The sequence below is a fragment of the Macaca fascicularis genome, chromosome 14 (assembly GCF_037993035.2).
Source record: "Macaca fascicularis isolate 582-1 chromosome 14, T2T-MFA8v1.1".
Taxonomy (NCBI): Eukaryota; Metazoa; Chordata; class Mammalia; order Primates; family Cercopithecidae; genus Macaca; species Macaca fascicularis.
This window is the reverse complement of record NC_088388.1, coordinates 73,648,910-73,664,464: the sequence shown is the minus strand read 5'-3', so window position 1 is coordinate 73,664,464 and position 15,555 is coordinate 73,648,910. Positions and strand designations below refer to the sequence as shown.

Here is a 15,555-nt window from a genome sequence, read left to right as displayed (position 1 = left end):
GAATTATTCAAGTAGTAAGCATGCAGTTTTCTAGTCCTTAGCCAGGGAACAGAATAGTCAGATGTAGTCAGTGGGTTACCGAAGTAATTAGTAGCACTGTAAGGCAGTCATTAACTTGTGAAGGGATATTTTAGAAGTAAGTAAACTTTTTTAGGACCTAATTATCTTTGAAATTGCATTTTAAAATTTCCTTTTATTAACTTACTGCCTTGAACTGTAAAATATTAATATGAAGTACTTTATTAAAAAGAACATTGCTTCTGTTTATATGCTGGATTACGTTTATTGATTTGCGTATGTTGAACCAGCCTTGCATCCCAGGGATGAAGCCAACTTGATCGTGGTGGATAAGCTTTTTGATGTGCTGCTGGATCCGGTTTTCCAGTATTTTATTGAGGATTTTTGCATCAATGTTCATCAGGGATATTGGTCTAAAATTCTCTTTTTTTGTTGTGTCTCTGCCAGGCTTTGGTATCACGATGATGTCGGCTTCATAAAATGAGTTAGGGAGGATTCCCTCTTTTTCTATTGATTGGAATAGTTTCAGAAGGAATGATACCAGCTCCTCCTTGTACCTCTGGTAGAATTCAAAAACCACATGATTATCTCAATAGATGCAGAAAAGGCCTTTGACAAAATTCAACAGCCCTTCATGCTAAAAACTCCCAATAAATTCGGTATTGATGGAACGTATCTCAAAATAATAAGAGCTATTTATGACAAACCCACAGCCAATATCATACTGAATGAGCAAAAACTGGAAAAATTCCCTTTGAAAACTGGCACAAGACAGGGATGCCCTCTCTCACCACTCCTATTCAACATAGTGTTGGAAGTTCTGGCTAGGGCAATTAGGCAAGAGAAAGAAAGAAAGGGTATTCAGTTAGGAAAAGAAGAAGTCAAATTGTCCCTGTTTGCAGATGACATGATTGTATATTTAGAAAACCCCATTGTCTCAGCCCAAAATCTCCTTAAGCTGATAAGCAACTTCAGCAAAGTCTCAGGATACAAAATTAATGTGCAAAAATCACAAGCATTCTTATACACCAGTAACAGACAAACAGAGAGCCAAATCATGAATGAACTTCCATTCACACTTGCTTCAAAGAGAATAAAATACCTAGGAATCCAACTTACAGGGGATGTAAAGGACCTCTTCAAGGAGAACTACAAACCACTGCTCAGTGAAATAAAAGAAGACACAAACAAATGGAAGAACATACCATGCTTATGGACAGGAAGAATCAATATCGTGAAAATGGCCATACTGCCCAAGGTAATTTATAGATTCAATGCCATCCCCATCAAGCTACCAATGAGTTTCTTCACAGAATTGGAAAAACTGCTTTAAAGTTCACGTGGAGCCAAAAAAGAGCCCGCATCTCCAAGACAATCCTAAGTCAAAAGAACAAAGCTGGAGGCATCACGCTACCTGACTTCAAACTATCTACAAGGCTACAGTAACCGAAACAGCATGGTACTGGGACCAAAACAGAGATATACACCTATGGAACAGAACAGAGTCCTCAGAAATAATACCACACATCTACAGCCATGCGATCTTTGATATACCTGAGAAAAACAAGAAATGGGGAAAGGATTCCCTATTTAATAAATGGTGCTGGGAAAATTGGCTAGCCATAAGTAGAAAGCTGAAAGTGGATCCTTTCCTTACTCCTTATACGAAAATTAATTCAAGATGGATTAGAGACTTAAATGTTAGACCTAATACCATAAAAACCCTAGAAGAAAACCTAGGTAATACCATTTAGGACATAGGCATGGGCAAGGACTTCACGTCTAAAACACCAAAAGCAACGGCAACAAAAGCCAAAATTGACAAATGGGATCTCATTAAACTAAAGAGCTTCTGCACAGCAAAAGAAACTACCATCAGAGTGAACAGGCAACCTACAGAATGGGAGAAAATTTTTGCAATCTACTCATCTGACAAAGGGCTAATATCCAGAACCTACAAAGAACTCAAACAAATTTACAGGAAAAAAACAAACAACCCCATCAAAAAGTGGGCAAAGGATATGAACAGACAGTTCTCAAAAGAGGACATTCATACAGCCAACAGACACATGAAAAAATGCTCATCATCACTGGCCATCAGAGAAATGCAAATCAAAACCACAGTGAGATACCATCTCACACCAGTTAGAATGGCAATCATTAAAAAGTCAGGAAACAACAGGTGCTGGAGAGGATGTGGAGAAATAGGAACACTTTTACACTGTTGGTGGGATTGTAAACTAGTTCAACCATTATGGAAAACAGTATGGCGATTCCTCAAGGATCTAGAACTAGAAGTACCATATGACCCAGCCATCCCATTACTGGGTATATACCCAAAGGATTATAAATCATGCTGCTATAAAGACACATGCACACGTATGTTTATTGCGGCACTATTCACAATAGCAAAGACTTGGAATCAACCCAAATGTCCATCAGTGACAGACTGGATTAAGAAAATGTGGCACATATACACCATGGAATACTATGCAGCCATAAAAAAGGATGAGTTTGTGTCCTTTGTAGGGACATGGATGCAGCTGGAAACCATCATTCTCAGCAAACTGTCGCAAGAGCAGAAAACCAAACACCGCATGTTCTCACTCATAGGTGGGAACTGAACAATGAGATCACTTGGACTCAGGAAGGGGAACATCATACACCGGGGCCTATCACGGGGAGGGGGGAGGAGGGAGGGATTGCATTGGGAGTTATACCCGATGTAAATGACGAGTTGATGGGTGCTGACGAGTTGATGGGTGCAGCACGCCAACATGGCACAAGTATACATATGTAACAAACCTGCACGTTATCCACATGTACCCTAGAACTTAAAGTATAATAATAAAAATAAATAAATAAATAATAAAAGGCAAATTGTTATCCAACAAAACCATGTCTGCTTTATTTATTTATTTATTTATTTATTTTTAAGACAGAGTCTTACTCTGTCACCCAGGATGGAGTGCCGTGATGCAATCACAGCTCACTTCAGCCTCGACCTCCTGGGCTCAAGCAATCTTCCTGCCTCAGCCTCCCGAGTAGCTAGGACTACAGGCACGTGCCACCATGTCCAGCTAACTTATTTTTTTGTAGAGATGGGGTCCCACTATATTGCTCAGGCTGGTCTCAAACTCCTGGGCTCAAGGGATCCTCCTGCCTCAGTATCCCAAGGTGTTGGGATTACAGACATGAGCCACTGTGCCCAGCCTCTTACCATTTCCTACTTTCACTTCTAGGAATTTAATTGAAGGGATTGTATTTGCCCACATATGCTCGTGGGTGCTCAGCACAGCATTCCTTTAAAACTGGGGGAAACAGGCTGGGCCTGTAATCCCAACACTTTAGGAGGCCCAGGAGGGAGGATTGCTTGAGCCCAGAAGTTCAAGTCCAGCCTGGGCAACACACTGGGCATGGTGGCATGTGCCTGTCATCTCAGCTACTTGGGAGGCTAAGATGGGAGGATCGCTTGAGCCCAGGAAACAAAAGTTGCGGTGAGCTGAGATCACACCACTGCACTCCAGCCTGGGTGATAGAGTGAGACCCTGTCTCAAAAAAAAAAAAAAAGAAAGAAAGAAAAGAAAAAGAAAAGTACCTATATTAAAAACACACACACCACCCTCTCCCCCCAAAAAAATGCTGTTCAGTGGAAGAAAGCAAGTCACCAAATATATTGTATTATTTCTCAAAAATCCTTCCCTCCGGCCAAGTGTGGTGGCTCACACCTGTTATCCTGACACTTTGGGAGGCAGAGGCAGGAGGACTGGTTGAGCTCAGCAGTTCAAGACCAGCCTGGACAATACAGCAAGACCCTCATCTCTACAGATATAAAAACTTTTCAAGTAGCCCGGCATGGTGGTGTGCTCCTATACTTCCAGCTACTCAGGAGGCTGATGCAAGTGGATCACTTAGAGCCCAGGATCCAAGTCAGCAATGAGCTATGATCCCACCACTGTGCTCCAGGCTAAGTAACAGAGAGAGAATCTCTCTCTTCAAACAAACAAACAAATGAACAACCTAGCTTCTTTGAAGTATTTAGCCTTAAACTGTAACACTCATGACCCCTCTCTGCCACTCTCCTTCATTTACAGAAAAACTTGGCACTTAAATTTTAACTTCTCTCCAACTACTCCAGTGATCATTCTTGAAGGTCTCAATATTGGTATACTTTCTCAGTTCCTTCACCTCCTCTTTAAATACATCTTTTTCTCCATCCTATTTCAGCTATCTACTCCATAGTCATACCCTAAATTGTGATATCCATAACTAAACTATCTCCCAAGGCTCACATTTAAGCCTTTTATATTGGGACCACCACTTCCTAGCTTTCCAGCTTTATTTATATATGCTAGCAATCCTACTTTTACAATTTTCACCACCAAAGTTTCCAATCCATTGACCCTACAACTCTTTCACTGTCTATCACATCCTTTATGTACTCAATTTTCCCCTTAACCTAGATCCATCATCCAAAACTGTAAGAACTTCCCGTCCATCTACCGCATCTCTCCATCTTACTTCTGACAAAATCACAACCCCAGTTAAACCCAACATACTGCTTACTCTCAAAGTGTCCTAACCAGTCTTATTTCCATTGTTGTCCCAGGAGACAGAGGCAGCTAGCTGCCAACCCAATATCCATTTTCTCCTTCCTTACTAAGAGAACCCTGATTTTACTTAGGAAGTTAATGTTCCCAGCTAAAACATATGCTTCCCAGCCTCCCTAGTACCTAGGGCAGTTTGTGATATCCCCAGTGCTTCAGCACATACTAGTGGCACGATATTTCATTAACCAATGAATATATATCATGATCTCATTTATACAGAAGACTAAAGTATATGTATGTGTCTGCATGCACAGGTAAGCATATAAGGGGTCTAAGATAAACACTAAACTTGATTCTAGGTACTTCTGGGAAGGACAGTGGGAAGAAAGGTAAAACGGGACTTTCACATTTTGCTCTGATTATTTTTGCGTTATTTTTCTTATGTTAAAAAACGACAATTAACTACAACACATGCAGAAAGAAAAAAAATCTAAATATATTTAGAAATATATGCCTATTCACAGAATGATAATATTTAGAAACTCATAGTGACCTCAGTAAGCATACTAACTCAAAAGCCTCTGGCTAGAAAGGATGTTAAGAACACAGCTCCCTGTCCTCAGTAGGCCCCTCGGTCTTGGTTCAGTACTGTTCTACAGTAGTCCCTTACCCCAGCCTGGTTTGTTCCCAAATCTCCCACAGGTAATAGAATCTAGGATTTTTAAATAAAGTAATACCTTTTAAAAGAACTAGAATTAGGGGAATAAAAATTCTTGTTAACTTTTTACAGCCTTTATAAAGGTTTTTACTGTCACTTAAAGTAATAGCGTATACTAAGTGAAAAGTATATTAGTAGCATATCACACATCAAATTAGTAATAATGAGTTGTATAGAATTAATTTCCACTTATCTTCCTTTGCTCAGCACAAACTTTTGAAGATCTACTGAGATCTGTTTTAGAAATCATTATGTCACTTCAATAAAATCCTTCACTCCCATTTACTGTTAATCCCTGTTCTCACACCCTATCCCAATGGACCACTAACCTATCTGTTGCTACTATTTGTCTATTCTGGTCATTTTCTATAAATGGAATAACAATATATAATCTCTTGTATCTGCCCTCTTTCACTTACCATCTTTTTGAGGTTCATCCATGTGGTAGCATGTATCAGTGGTTCACTCCTTTTTATTGCTGAATAGTATGCCATTGTATGGATATGCCATACTAGTGCCTTTTAATGTTATGGCTTAGACTTCCATTTTCCAGGTTGTACAATGGATGCAGGATAACTTGGGTACTCGGGGTGGGTGAGAGGGACCAGTAACTAACCTTTATTTAACCCAAATGATATAGATGAGTATTTCTCAAATCCAATCCAGTTTATACAGGATGAGATTATCCTAGCTTCACTCAAAAACATTATGGCATCAGCCCCTTTTAAAACCACTGTCCCATACCTCTCCTCTAACAGGAACATAAATCACAGTTCCTCAAGGTTTCCTTCTCTCTCCCAAGGTTTATAAAAACCCCTACTCTTGCCAGGCATGGTGGCTCATACCTGTAATCTCAGCACTTTGGGAGGTGGAGGCAGGAGAATCGCTTGAACCTAGGAGGCAGAGGTTGTGGTGAGCCAAGATCGCGCCACTGTACTCCAGCCTGGGTAACAGAGCAAGACTCTGTCTCAAAAAAGAAAAAAAAAAACAACCCTACTCTCACTATGTCTTTTGCTTTACCTCCTTTTTCTACCTCCTACTCCTTGTTTTCTTTAAGATTACCTTCAAACTGACAGCTTCAAAATTTCCACATTTTCAAAATGTTTAAAAAGATATATTAGAAGTAAATATTGTATGTGCACATTCTGAAATTTTATTTAAGAACCTGTTCTTTTTATGTGGTCCCTGAAAATAATTTCTTTTTCAACAGAAAAAAAACTTTGTAAGTAGTTTTAAAAGAGACAAAAACCTCACAATGCCAATATAAATGAAGCATGAAGATCCAAGTCAACATTTGACACCCTCATTTACAGGCAAAGATCAAAGAACATACAGTAACTAGCCACAGTTTCCTATTATCTTTTCTCTTTAATATGACCTTGTTAAACACTGATTTTTCATTCAGTGAAAAACACCACAATAGTGATGGCGGCAGCGGCCTGCCTGGAGTGGGCACTGTGAAGATGCCAGCTGCAGTGGGAAAGACACAGCTGGGACTGTACGCTCCACGGAGCCGGAAGGAGTCAGTGGGAGCCAGGAACAGGTAGGAGCCATGCCCACTTTCAAGTTGAAGGGGCGGGATCTCTGCCATGCCAGGTGTAGCTGCAGCCACCCAGCCATGGCAGCAGGCATCCTTGTACTCTTGGGGGCTCCCAACCCCATCCCCTACCCCTACAGGCTCAGAAGTGCCTGCTCCCACTGCCTGGCCTCTCCCCACTCCCAGCACCCATGCCAATTTCAAAGGAAAGCTGTGACTGAGCCCAGGCACTGTCACTACCTGGCTGGGTGGGAGCAGACTCGGGGTGGTGCTGACATGCCAGTGCCCTGCCACCTCGGCCCCCTCTGGACTTTGGGCACCCCAGAGGACAGGAGGAAGGCTGTGGGAGTGCTGAGAGCAGGTTGGCACAGGCCTGCAAATGCCCTGTGGCACAGCCTGGGCACTGTGGGTACTGTACAGGGCAGGGTGATGGTGGCAGGAGGTAGATAGGCTCTTGGGCAGAAAGGGGCGGATCCACCTTCAAGTTGGGGATGACCTGAAGCCGGGGGTTGGGCTGCCAGTTCTGCAGACTGGAGTGAGAACTTACAGTGCTTTTTCCAGGCCTGCCAATGGACCAATCAGTATGCACCTCCTCCCCCCTGAAGCCCATAAAAGCCCTGGATTCAGCCAGACTCCAGCAGACATGGGGATGACCTGCCTGTGTAGGGGAGCTACCCACTGTGGATCTCCTCTCAGCTGAGTGCTGAGTAGATGTCCGGATGACCTGCCTGTGGAAAGGAGCTACCCACCTCAGTCTCTTGAGAGCTGTACTGTCACTCAATAAAGCTTCTCTTCACCATACTCACCCTCCAGTTGTCCATGTACCTCATTCTTTCTGGACGCGGGACAAGAACTTGGGACCGGGACAGAAAGAGCTGTAACACAAATGGCTGAAACACGTCCCTCACTCACCATGTTGCGGGCAACGAGAAAAGAGAGAAGAGCTGCAGCCCTTCAGGGAGCCCAGACCGAGGTGCTCCAGAGCCAGGGCTATGACACCCTCTTTGGGGCTCTGTGGTTCCTGGCATCTCCAAGCTTCCGGGCACCACCACGTTCCTCAGTGCCAGCAGTGGAAGCTGCTTGCAGTAGGCCTGGTCCAGCCACAGCCTCACAGGAGACAGTGCCCATGCCAGCACCTGGAGCTCCCTACCCAGTCGCAGCCAGTATGCCTGGCTATGCACAGCAGCTGGACCCCATGCTCGCTTGCTCACGCACCCCTCCCCTCTGCACCTGGCTCGCCTTTGGCAAGCATGGGATCCAGGCTGGTAGTGCGAGCTGAGCACAGCCTGGCAGAACGAGCAGGCAGAACGAGCCCAGTAGGCCCAAGTAAAACTTGGGCAAAGGCACCACCAGCCACAGAGGTTTCCAGCTGGCAAAGCAACACCCCAAGGATCCTGTGACAATAGCATTATTGTCTCACCTCTATCTTATGATGATGCTTGATCCAGATTAAGTGGATCACTTACATTTACAAAATATTAGATGCTCACATGTAGAATGATTAATCAATTATAAAGCTGAGTGAGGAATGATGGTGCAGGGAGAGGGCTGGGAAAGAATGACACACATCTAGCAACATACCTCTTATTACCAACCTTTTTCACTTCTTAATTCTCTAGGTGATTCCCAGACAATTAGTTTGAAAACATCATAAATAAGATGATATGGACACAGATAAAAGCTTTCCTAATGGCAAATGTTTTCTAACTAGGAAATTATTTCACTATCCCCTTACTGACCTACATGACAGTTCTTTTGGAGTATTTAATAGAGTGAGCAATAACGGATAACACCAGCTACACGTAATTAGAAGAACCTTGCGAGATAAAGAAAAATAATACAAGCAATTATTAGCAAGGGCACCTATTAAAAGTACCAAGAATACCTCTCTCTGGTGGCCAGTTACTGCAGCTGGCATGTGACAGACTCTGTGAACTATATCTTCATCTTTGAAAAGACAAATAGAAAGGCAATCTTGGGTTAAGGTTTACTCTACTTCCATTATAGCTCCAAATCTAACTAGGCTGGTACAAGGTAGTGTGCAGAAAGGCTCTGCATTATAAATTTTTTAAAACCTGATAAATCCAGACTCCCACTAAGCATTCTTCAATGTCATTATTTCAATCTACTTTAAGAAAATTAATGACATGATAATACTATACCTTTCTCAAGCTTTCATATTCCTCACGAAGTTCCCCAGGCTTGCTTAATTTGATTGGTGCTCTGAATATAAAGTCTGAAAGAAAGGGAAAAGAAAATACTTTTTAACAGGACTTTCTAGGAAGGAACCAGTATCTTGTCCTACTGCTGCCCCTATACTATAAATCACATTAGAAACTGTGGTCATCTCAATTTGAATATGCATTCTTTCACTTAACAAATATTTATCAAAGGTGACAAATCAGGCACCGTTCTAAGCACTGAGGAGCAGCACTGCACAATAAAGTCCTTGTTCTCATGCAGCTCATAATCTTGTGGAAGGAAACAGACAGCAAACAAACAAGTGTGTGTGTGTGTGTGTGTGTGTGTGTGTGCGCGCGCGTGCACGCGCGCACATGCGCGCACTACGGCTGCTGTACTAAGTGCTATGGGGGAAAACAAGTATAGGATATATATGGTTGTCTAGAAGGGTCTAACTAATAAAGTAACATGGGCCAGGCGCGGTGGCTCAAGCCTGTAATCCCAGCACTTTGGGAGGCCGAGATGGGCGGATCACGAGGTCAGGAGATCGAGACCATCCTGGCTAACATGGTGAAACCCTGTCTCCACTAAAAAATACAAAAAACTAGCCGGGCGAGGTGGCGGGCACCTGTAATCCCAGCTACTCGGGAGGCTGAGGCAGGAGAATGGCGTGAACCTGGGAGGCGGGAGCTTGCAGTGAGCTGAGATCCGGCCACTGCACTCCAGCCTGGGCGACAGAGCGAGACTCCGTCTCAAAAAAAAATAAAAATAAAAATAAATAAATAAATAAATAAATAAAGTAACATGTTAAAAGACCTCAAGGAAAAACAACATTTAAAGCTCTTGAGTTCAATGTTACTGAGTGGCATTTAAAATAAGCTGGAGTTTTATTCATAATACTGTATTTTTCCATTTCTTTCTCAACACTGCCAAAGTATTTTCCTGTAAAAACTTGCATCTAATCTTGTGTATATTTTCAGTATATAACTTGATTTGTTTTTATCCTCAAAGCCTTCAGTGATTTTGACTGGCCTATAGAATAAAGTCAAAACTTTTCAACATCATTCAAGATTCTTCAGAGACTGACCACAACTTTATCTTTCTAAAGCACTGTGCAGCTCAACCCTTGACTGTCTTGTCACAACATATACATGCCATACGGTCTTTTAAAACCGTTTATGCTGTTTTCTCAACTGAAATTCTGTCTTTTCCCCTTCTTTCTATGTATTTTTAAATCCAAGATGTCAGACCCATAAGAGGCACAATACATGTGGGTTATATAAATAAATGATAAAAATCAAAGCTAAGAACAGAATAAATGATAAGTCTTAAATACTATCAAAAAGGTGGAGGAAAGTATACACTTCTGTCTCCTTAAATGTACATGACACTTCTTTATACCCTCAATGTATATTTGGTGGTCTAAATATAATTAATTTTAAAGACTTAATAACTCTGCATCCTACTGAGGTTGATAAATATTCATTATAGAAAAGTAGTCTCCCCAGAAAGTTGCCTTTTGTCCTTTTTCAGTTGTCTCAACTATCTTATTTTTTTCCCTGCATTTCCCTCACACAGGAATCAACTATTTTAGAAAGACTCTTAATTAGTATACTGAGTAATGCAGAAGATATTTAGATAGAAACATTGGACCTAAAGCAAATACAGAAAACAGTAACATAAACCTTTTCCAACCACTACAGAATTATTAGACCCTAGGTTCAGAAGGAAACATTCCATCACCTTCACCCACTTGAAAAAGAAGTCCTGGGCAACATAGTAAGACCCTGTCTCTACAAAAAATAAAAAATGAGCCAGGTGTGGTAGCATGTGCCTGTAGTCCCAGCTACTTGGGAGGCCGAGGTGGGAGGATCACTTGAGGCCAGGAGGTTGAGGCTGCAGTGAGCTGAGATCATGCCACCGCACTCCAGCCTGGGCAACAGAACAAGACCCTGTCTCAAAAATAAAAAAGTCCTGATGATTATTTTAGTCCCTTAAGCACATTCAGAATTATAGGCAAATAGTGTTAAAATTAGATGCTTAAAAAAATAAAAATAAAGGGATAGAAAGCCTTAAGGCAAGTGAGTAGTTTACATCCATTTACTGAAAACCTACTACATGTATATTAATGTAAATACACATTTTTTTCTCAGTGAATTTTCACAGAAACTTGATAAGGTAGGTATTATGCCCATTTTACAATAAGAAAACTGAGGGATTAAATGACTTAGCCCAAGGTTACAGAGCTAGTGCATGGCGAAGCAGGGAGAAAAGCTTTAACAGGAATCAAGAAGGAAATACAAAATGAATCAAAAGGTAACCCATCTAGAGCTGAGCTGACTCTCTCCCCTTTTACAAACCCCATTGTAGTGGCCCTCCTTGAATAAAATCTTCCTTACTATCTCTTTTAAAACAAGAGCAACCCATCAAGAAGATGTAACAATGATAAAACCTGTATGAACCTACAACACAGTAAAAATTAATGACTATATAGAGAAATTAATCAAAAATTAATGTAAGAAATTTTTTAACACACTGCAATTAAAAACAGATAGATCAGGCCAAGCACATACCTGTAATCCAAGCACTTTGGGAGGCCGAGGTAGGCAGATCACTTGAGGCCAGGAGTTCAAAACCAGCCTGGTCAACATGGTGAAACCCCAGCTCTACTAAAAATACAAAAAAATTAGCTGGGCGTGGTGGTGGGCACCTGTAATCCCAGCTACTCAGGAGGCTTGAGGCAGGACAATCACTTGAACCCAGGAGGCGGAAGTTGCAGTGAGTCGAGATCATGCCACTGTACTCCAGCCTGGGTGACACAGTGAGACTCCATTTCAGAAAACAAAACAAAACAAAACAAAACGAAATGGATCAGGCAGACCAAAAGGTTTACATAGAAAAATTGAACAATAAAATTAATGTGGTCATGTGTGTGTATATATATGTGTGTGTGCGTGTGTATGTTTATGTATATATTAAACCCCCAATGAATAGAATATATACCTCTTAAGGCAAACAATTTAAAATACTGATGATACATTAGGTCATAAAGATGCTTCAAAAAATTTCAAAGAATTTGTATTACTCTTTGATCCTGGATGCCATTTTCCCAGCCTAGTTTTCTAGCTACCAAGGTGGTAATTCTGGGCTACCTAATATTCTTTTTCAGTAAGTTCCTTTTCTGATTCAATTTGCCAGAGTAGATTTCTGTCGATTGCAACAACCCTAGCTGATTCAGTTTTTTACATGGTACCTTGAAATAACCAACAAACCAGTCTCTAGTAAAACTGATTAAGAAAAAAAGAGAGAAGATAAAATTATATTAAGAATAAAAAGTTCTAAATACAGACAACAAGGTGAGTTTAAATCTCCAGAGACTATTAAAAGAATGCTGTAATGAATATCTTGCATGTATATCATTTTACATGACTGCAGGTGTATCCATAGGATAAACTGCTAGAATCAGAATCCCTGGGTCAAAGGATATGTGCTTTTTGAGAAGTAACACCAAATTGCCCCTCTGTCATGAAGCCTATATCAATTTACAGTCCCACCAGCAATGCATGGGAGTGCCATTTCCTCACACCTCCTTTTCACTTTTTTTAGAGATGAGGCCTCGCAGTGTTGCCCAGGAGAGAGTGCAGTGGCTATTCACAGGTACAATCATAGTGACCTATGGCCTCAAACTCCCGGCTTCAAGAGATCCTCCTGCCTTAAGCCTCCCAAGAAGCCAATCTACTCACATCTTTTCCAACACCATGAGTGCTGAAACCTTTTAGCTTTGCTAATCTAACAGATGAAATTTTGTATTTTATATGCTTATATTTTATGAGTGAAATTGAGTATTTCTATATGGTTAAGAGTAATCTGCATTTCTTTTGATATGAAATGCATAGGCATTTCCTTACTCCTACTTATACTAACATTTTCTTCTTGATTTGTTAAGAAAAATTAGCTTTATATTACATGACTAGCAATACTTTTCCCGGTTTATCTCTTGTGTTGACTTTGTTTATAGTGGTTATTTTTATGTAATTATATTAATCAAACTTTTCTTTTATGGCTTTTGCATTTTTCATTATATTTGGACAGACTTTCCTTTAGGCCAAGATACAAAAACAAATTCCATCACATTTTCTTCTGGTAGAATGCATAAGATTCTTCTCAGATCTACTTTTTAAAAATTATAAATCTTTATTTTTATTTGAGAAGCAACATAAGGAGCATAATCTTATTCAGGCTTATAAATAAGCATACTATCCAACACAAGAAACCAAAAATATTTTAGCAATAGTCTGTTAGAAATGGTAATTTTCACTTACTGTTGGAGAATTTGCTTTCTCTAAAATACTTCACTGATATTTAGCACAAAATGTCTCAAGAGCTTAACATCTTCATTTTTTACACATTAAGCCTGATCTCCAACTTAGAAGGTTCAGAGCCTTGGATAAGTCAGTCTCAACTTCCTCTTCTGTAAAATCAGAATACCTATCATCACAGGCTATTATAAGGATCAGATGAGTGCAATAAGAGTAAAAACACTTTGCAAACTATTTCAGCCAGTAGAGTGGCATGCAGCAGAATTTACTAAGTATAAAATTCTCTCTGGTATTGTTGGGACAGCATTCTTTAAATTGTGGTTTGGTTCAACTTACTTGCAAGTACAATCTATATGAAACAAAGACAATCTCCAGGTGTGGTGGCTCATGCCTATAATTCCAGCAATTTGGGAAGCTAAGGAGGGAGGATCTCTCGAGGTCAGATGTTTGAAACCAGCCTGAGCAACACACAGAGACCTCATCTCTGCAAAAAACAAACAAAAATTAAACAACAACAACAAAAACCCAACAACTAGCAAGGCATGATGGTGCACACCTATAGTTCCAGCTACTCAGGAGGCTGTGGCAGAAGGACTGCTTGAGCCCAGGAGTTTGAGGCTGTAGTGAGCCATGACTGTGCCCCTGCACTCCAGACTGGGCAACAGAACAAGACTTCAACTCTTAAAAAAAAAGAAGAAACAGGCCGGGCGCGGTGGCTCACGCCTGTAATCCCAGCACTTTGAGAGGCCGAGGCGGGCAGATCACAAGGTCAGGAGATCAAGACCATCCTGGCTAACACGGTGAAACCCCGTCACTACTAAAAATACAAAAATTAGCCAGGCGTGGTGGCGGGTGCCTGTAGTCCCAGCTACTAGGGAGGCTGAGGCAGGAGAATGGCGTGAACCCGGGAGGCGGAGCTTGCAGTGAGCCGAGATTGCACCAGTGCATTCCAGCCTGGGCCACAGAACGAGACTCCATCTCAAAAAAAAAAAAAAAAAAAAGAAAGAAACAAAGATAATGTTCCAACTACTTTGCTAGATATATTACATGAAGTTAAATTCACTTTGGGATATTTATTTAAAAATCTCAAAGTTCATATAAGATCAAGGAGGAACTCAGCATAATGACTGAAATCTTAGTATTCCTCTGGCTTATTTGACTGCAAAAGGTGATGGGCAGGGGTAGAGGTAGGGTACCAGTTTACATTCACCAAAATTAGTACTGATATTAATCAGTTTAGTTGGATTAAGATGAACAATGTTTAATGCTTTAAGGATCATTTTTTGCCCCAACAGGACTGTGCTACGGTAAATGACACCATGCCCAAAAGCTCAAAAATTACATAGAAAGTAAAGTACTTCTTGAATACTAAAACAGTTCAGCATAAAAGGTTGTGAATTGGTCCAAAGTGATATTAACTTAAACATTTAATCCTATGTTCTATTTTAGCAGTACCCTCTAAAAATGCTAAGATGGAAAAAAAAAATCCTCGCCTTTATGGGTTTGCAAAAAGAACATAACATTAGGTTCAGATACCTGCTCTGTCAATTAAGTGACAGTATTTAGAAATGTCAAAACTTAAATGGTGCCTTGGGAAATTTTATATTTTATACACACACACACACACACACACACACACACACACACACACGTTGAAGACTCTCTTTGCCTTAGTCTTCCTGTCTGTCAAATGGGGATCAAAATGCAGGCCAAGCTACCTCACAGGAATGCAGAAGACCACAATTAAAAGTAACAGTAGTAGTAACCAATGAAAAATCCCCATAATAAATAAGTAAAAACAGCCAACGTTTAATGAAAAGCACACTCTATGCTAAATGTTGCATGCATGCATATGCACAAGTGCACACATGTACACATACACACAGAGCAGAAAAGCGTTGACACGGCAGGCCTGTCTATCCTTTTCTTTCTTTCTAACATGTCAGTGGGAGAAGATGTCTATCCTTAAAAAGGTCTGCTTCCAAGGCTTGCCCTTGGCTGGTGCCTAGAAACTTGGATGTCAGGAGGGTTCCCACCCTCCTTAACTGATGAGTTGTTCACTGTACCTAAACTACAGCAACAATATAATTATGCCAATCATCTGCTTTTCTGTGGGGAAATTCTGGCATGTGCTAGGTAGAGGGTGCCTATGTGATCAGCTAACACAAACCCTAGTCACTAAGTCTCTAACGAGTTTCCCTGGTTGGGAACATTTCACACGTTGTCACAACT

At 40.9% G+C, this 15,555-nt stretch overlaps 1 protein-coding gene across 1 annotated transcript in view; it reads right to left on the bottom strand.

The window, feature by feature from the left end:
* Window positions 1–15,555, bottom strand: part of RNF169 (ring finger protein 169) — a 97,322-nt gene that overhangs the window by 50,266 nt on the left and 31,501 nt on the right. The window contains exon 2 of the mRNA XM_045371314.3: window positions 8,986–9,059. Within this exon, the coding sequence (XP_045227249.2) occupies window positions 8,986–9,059 (74 nt within the window). The remainder of the gene's footprint in view (window positions 1–8,985; window positions 9,060–15,555) is intronic.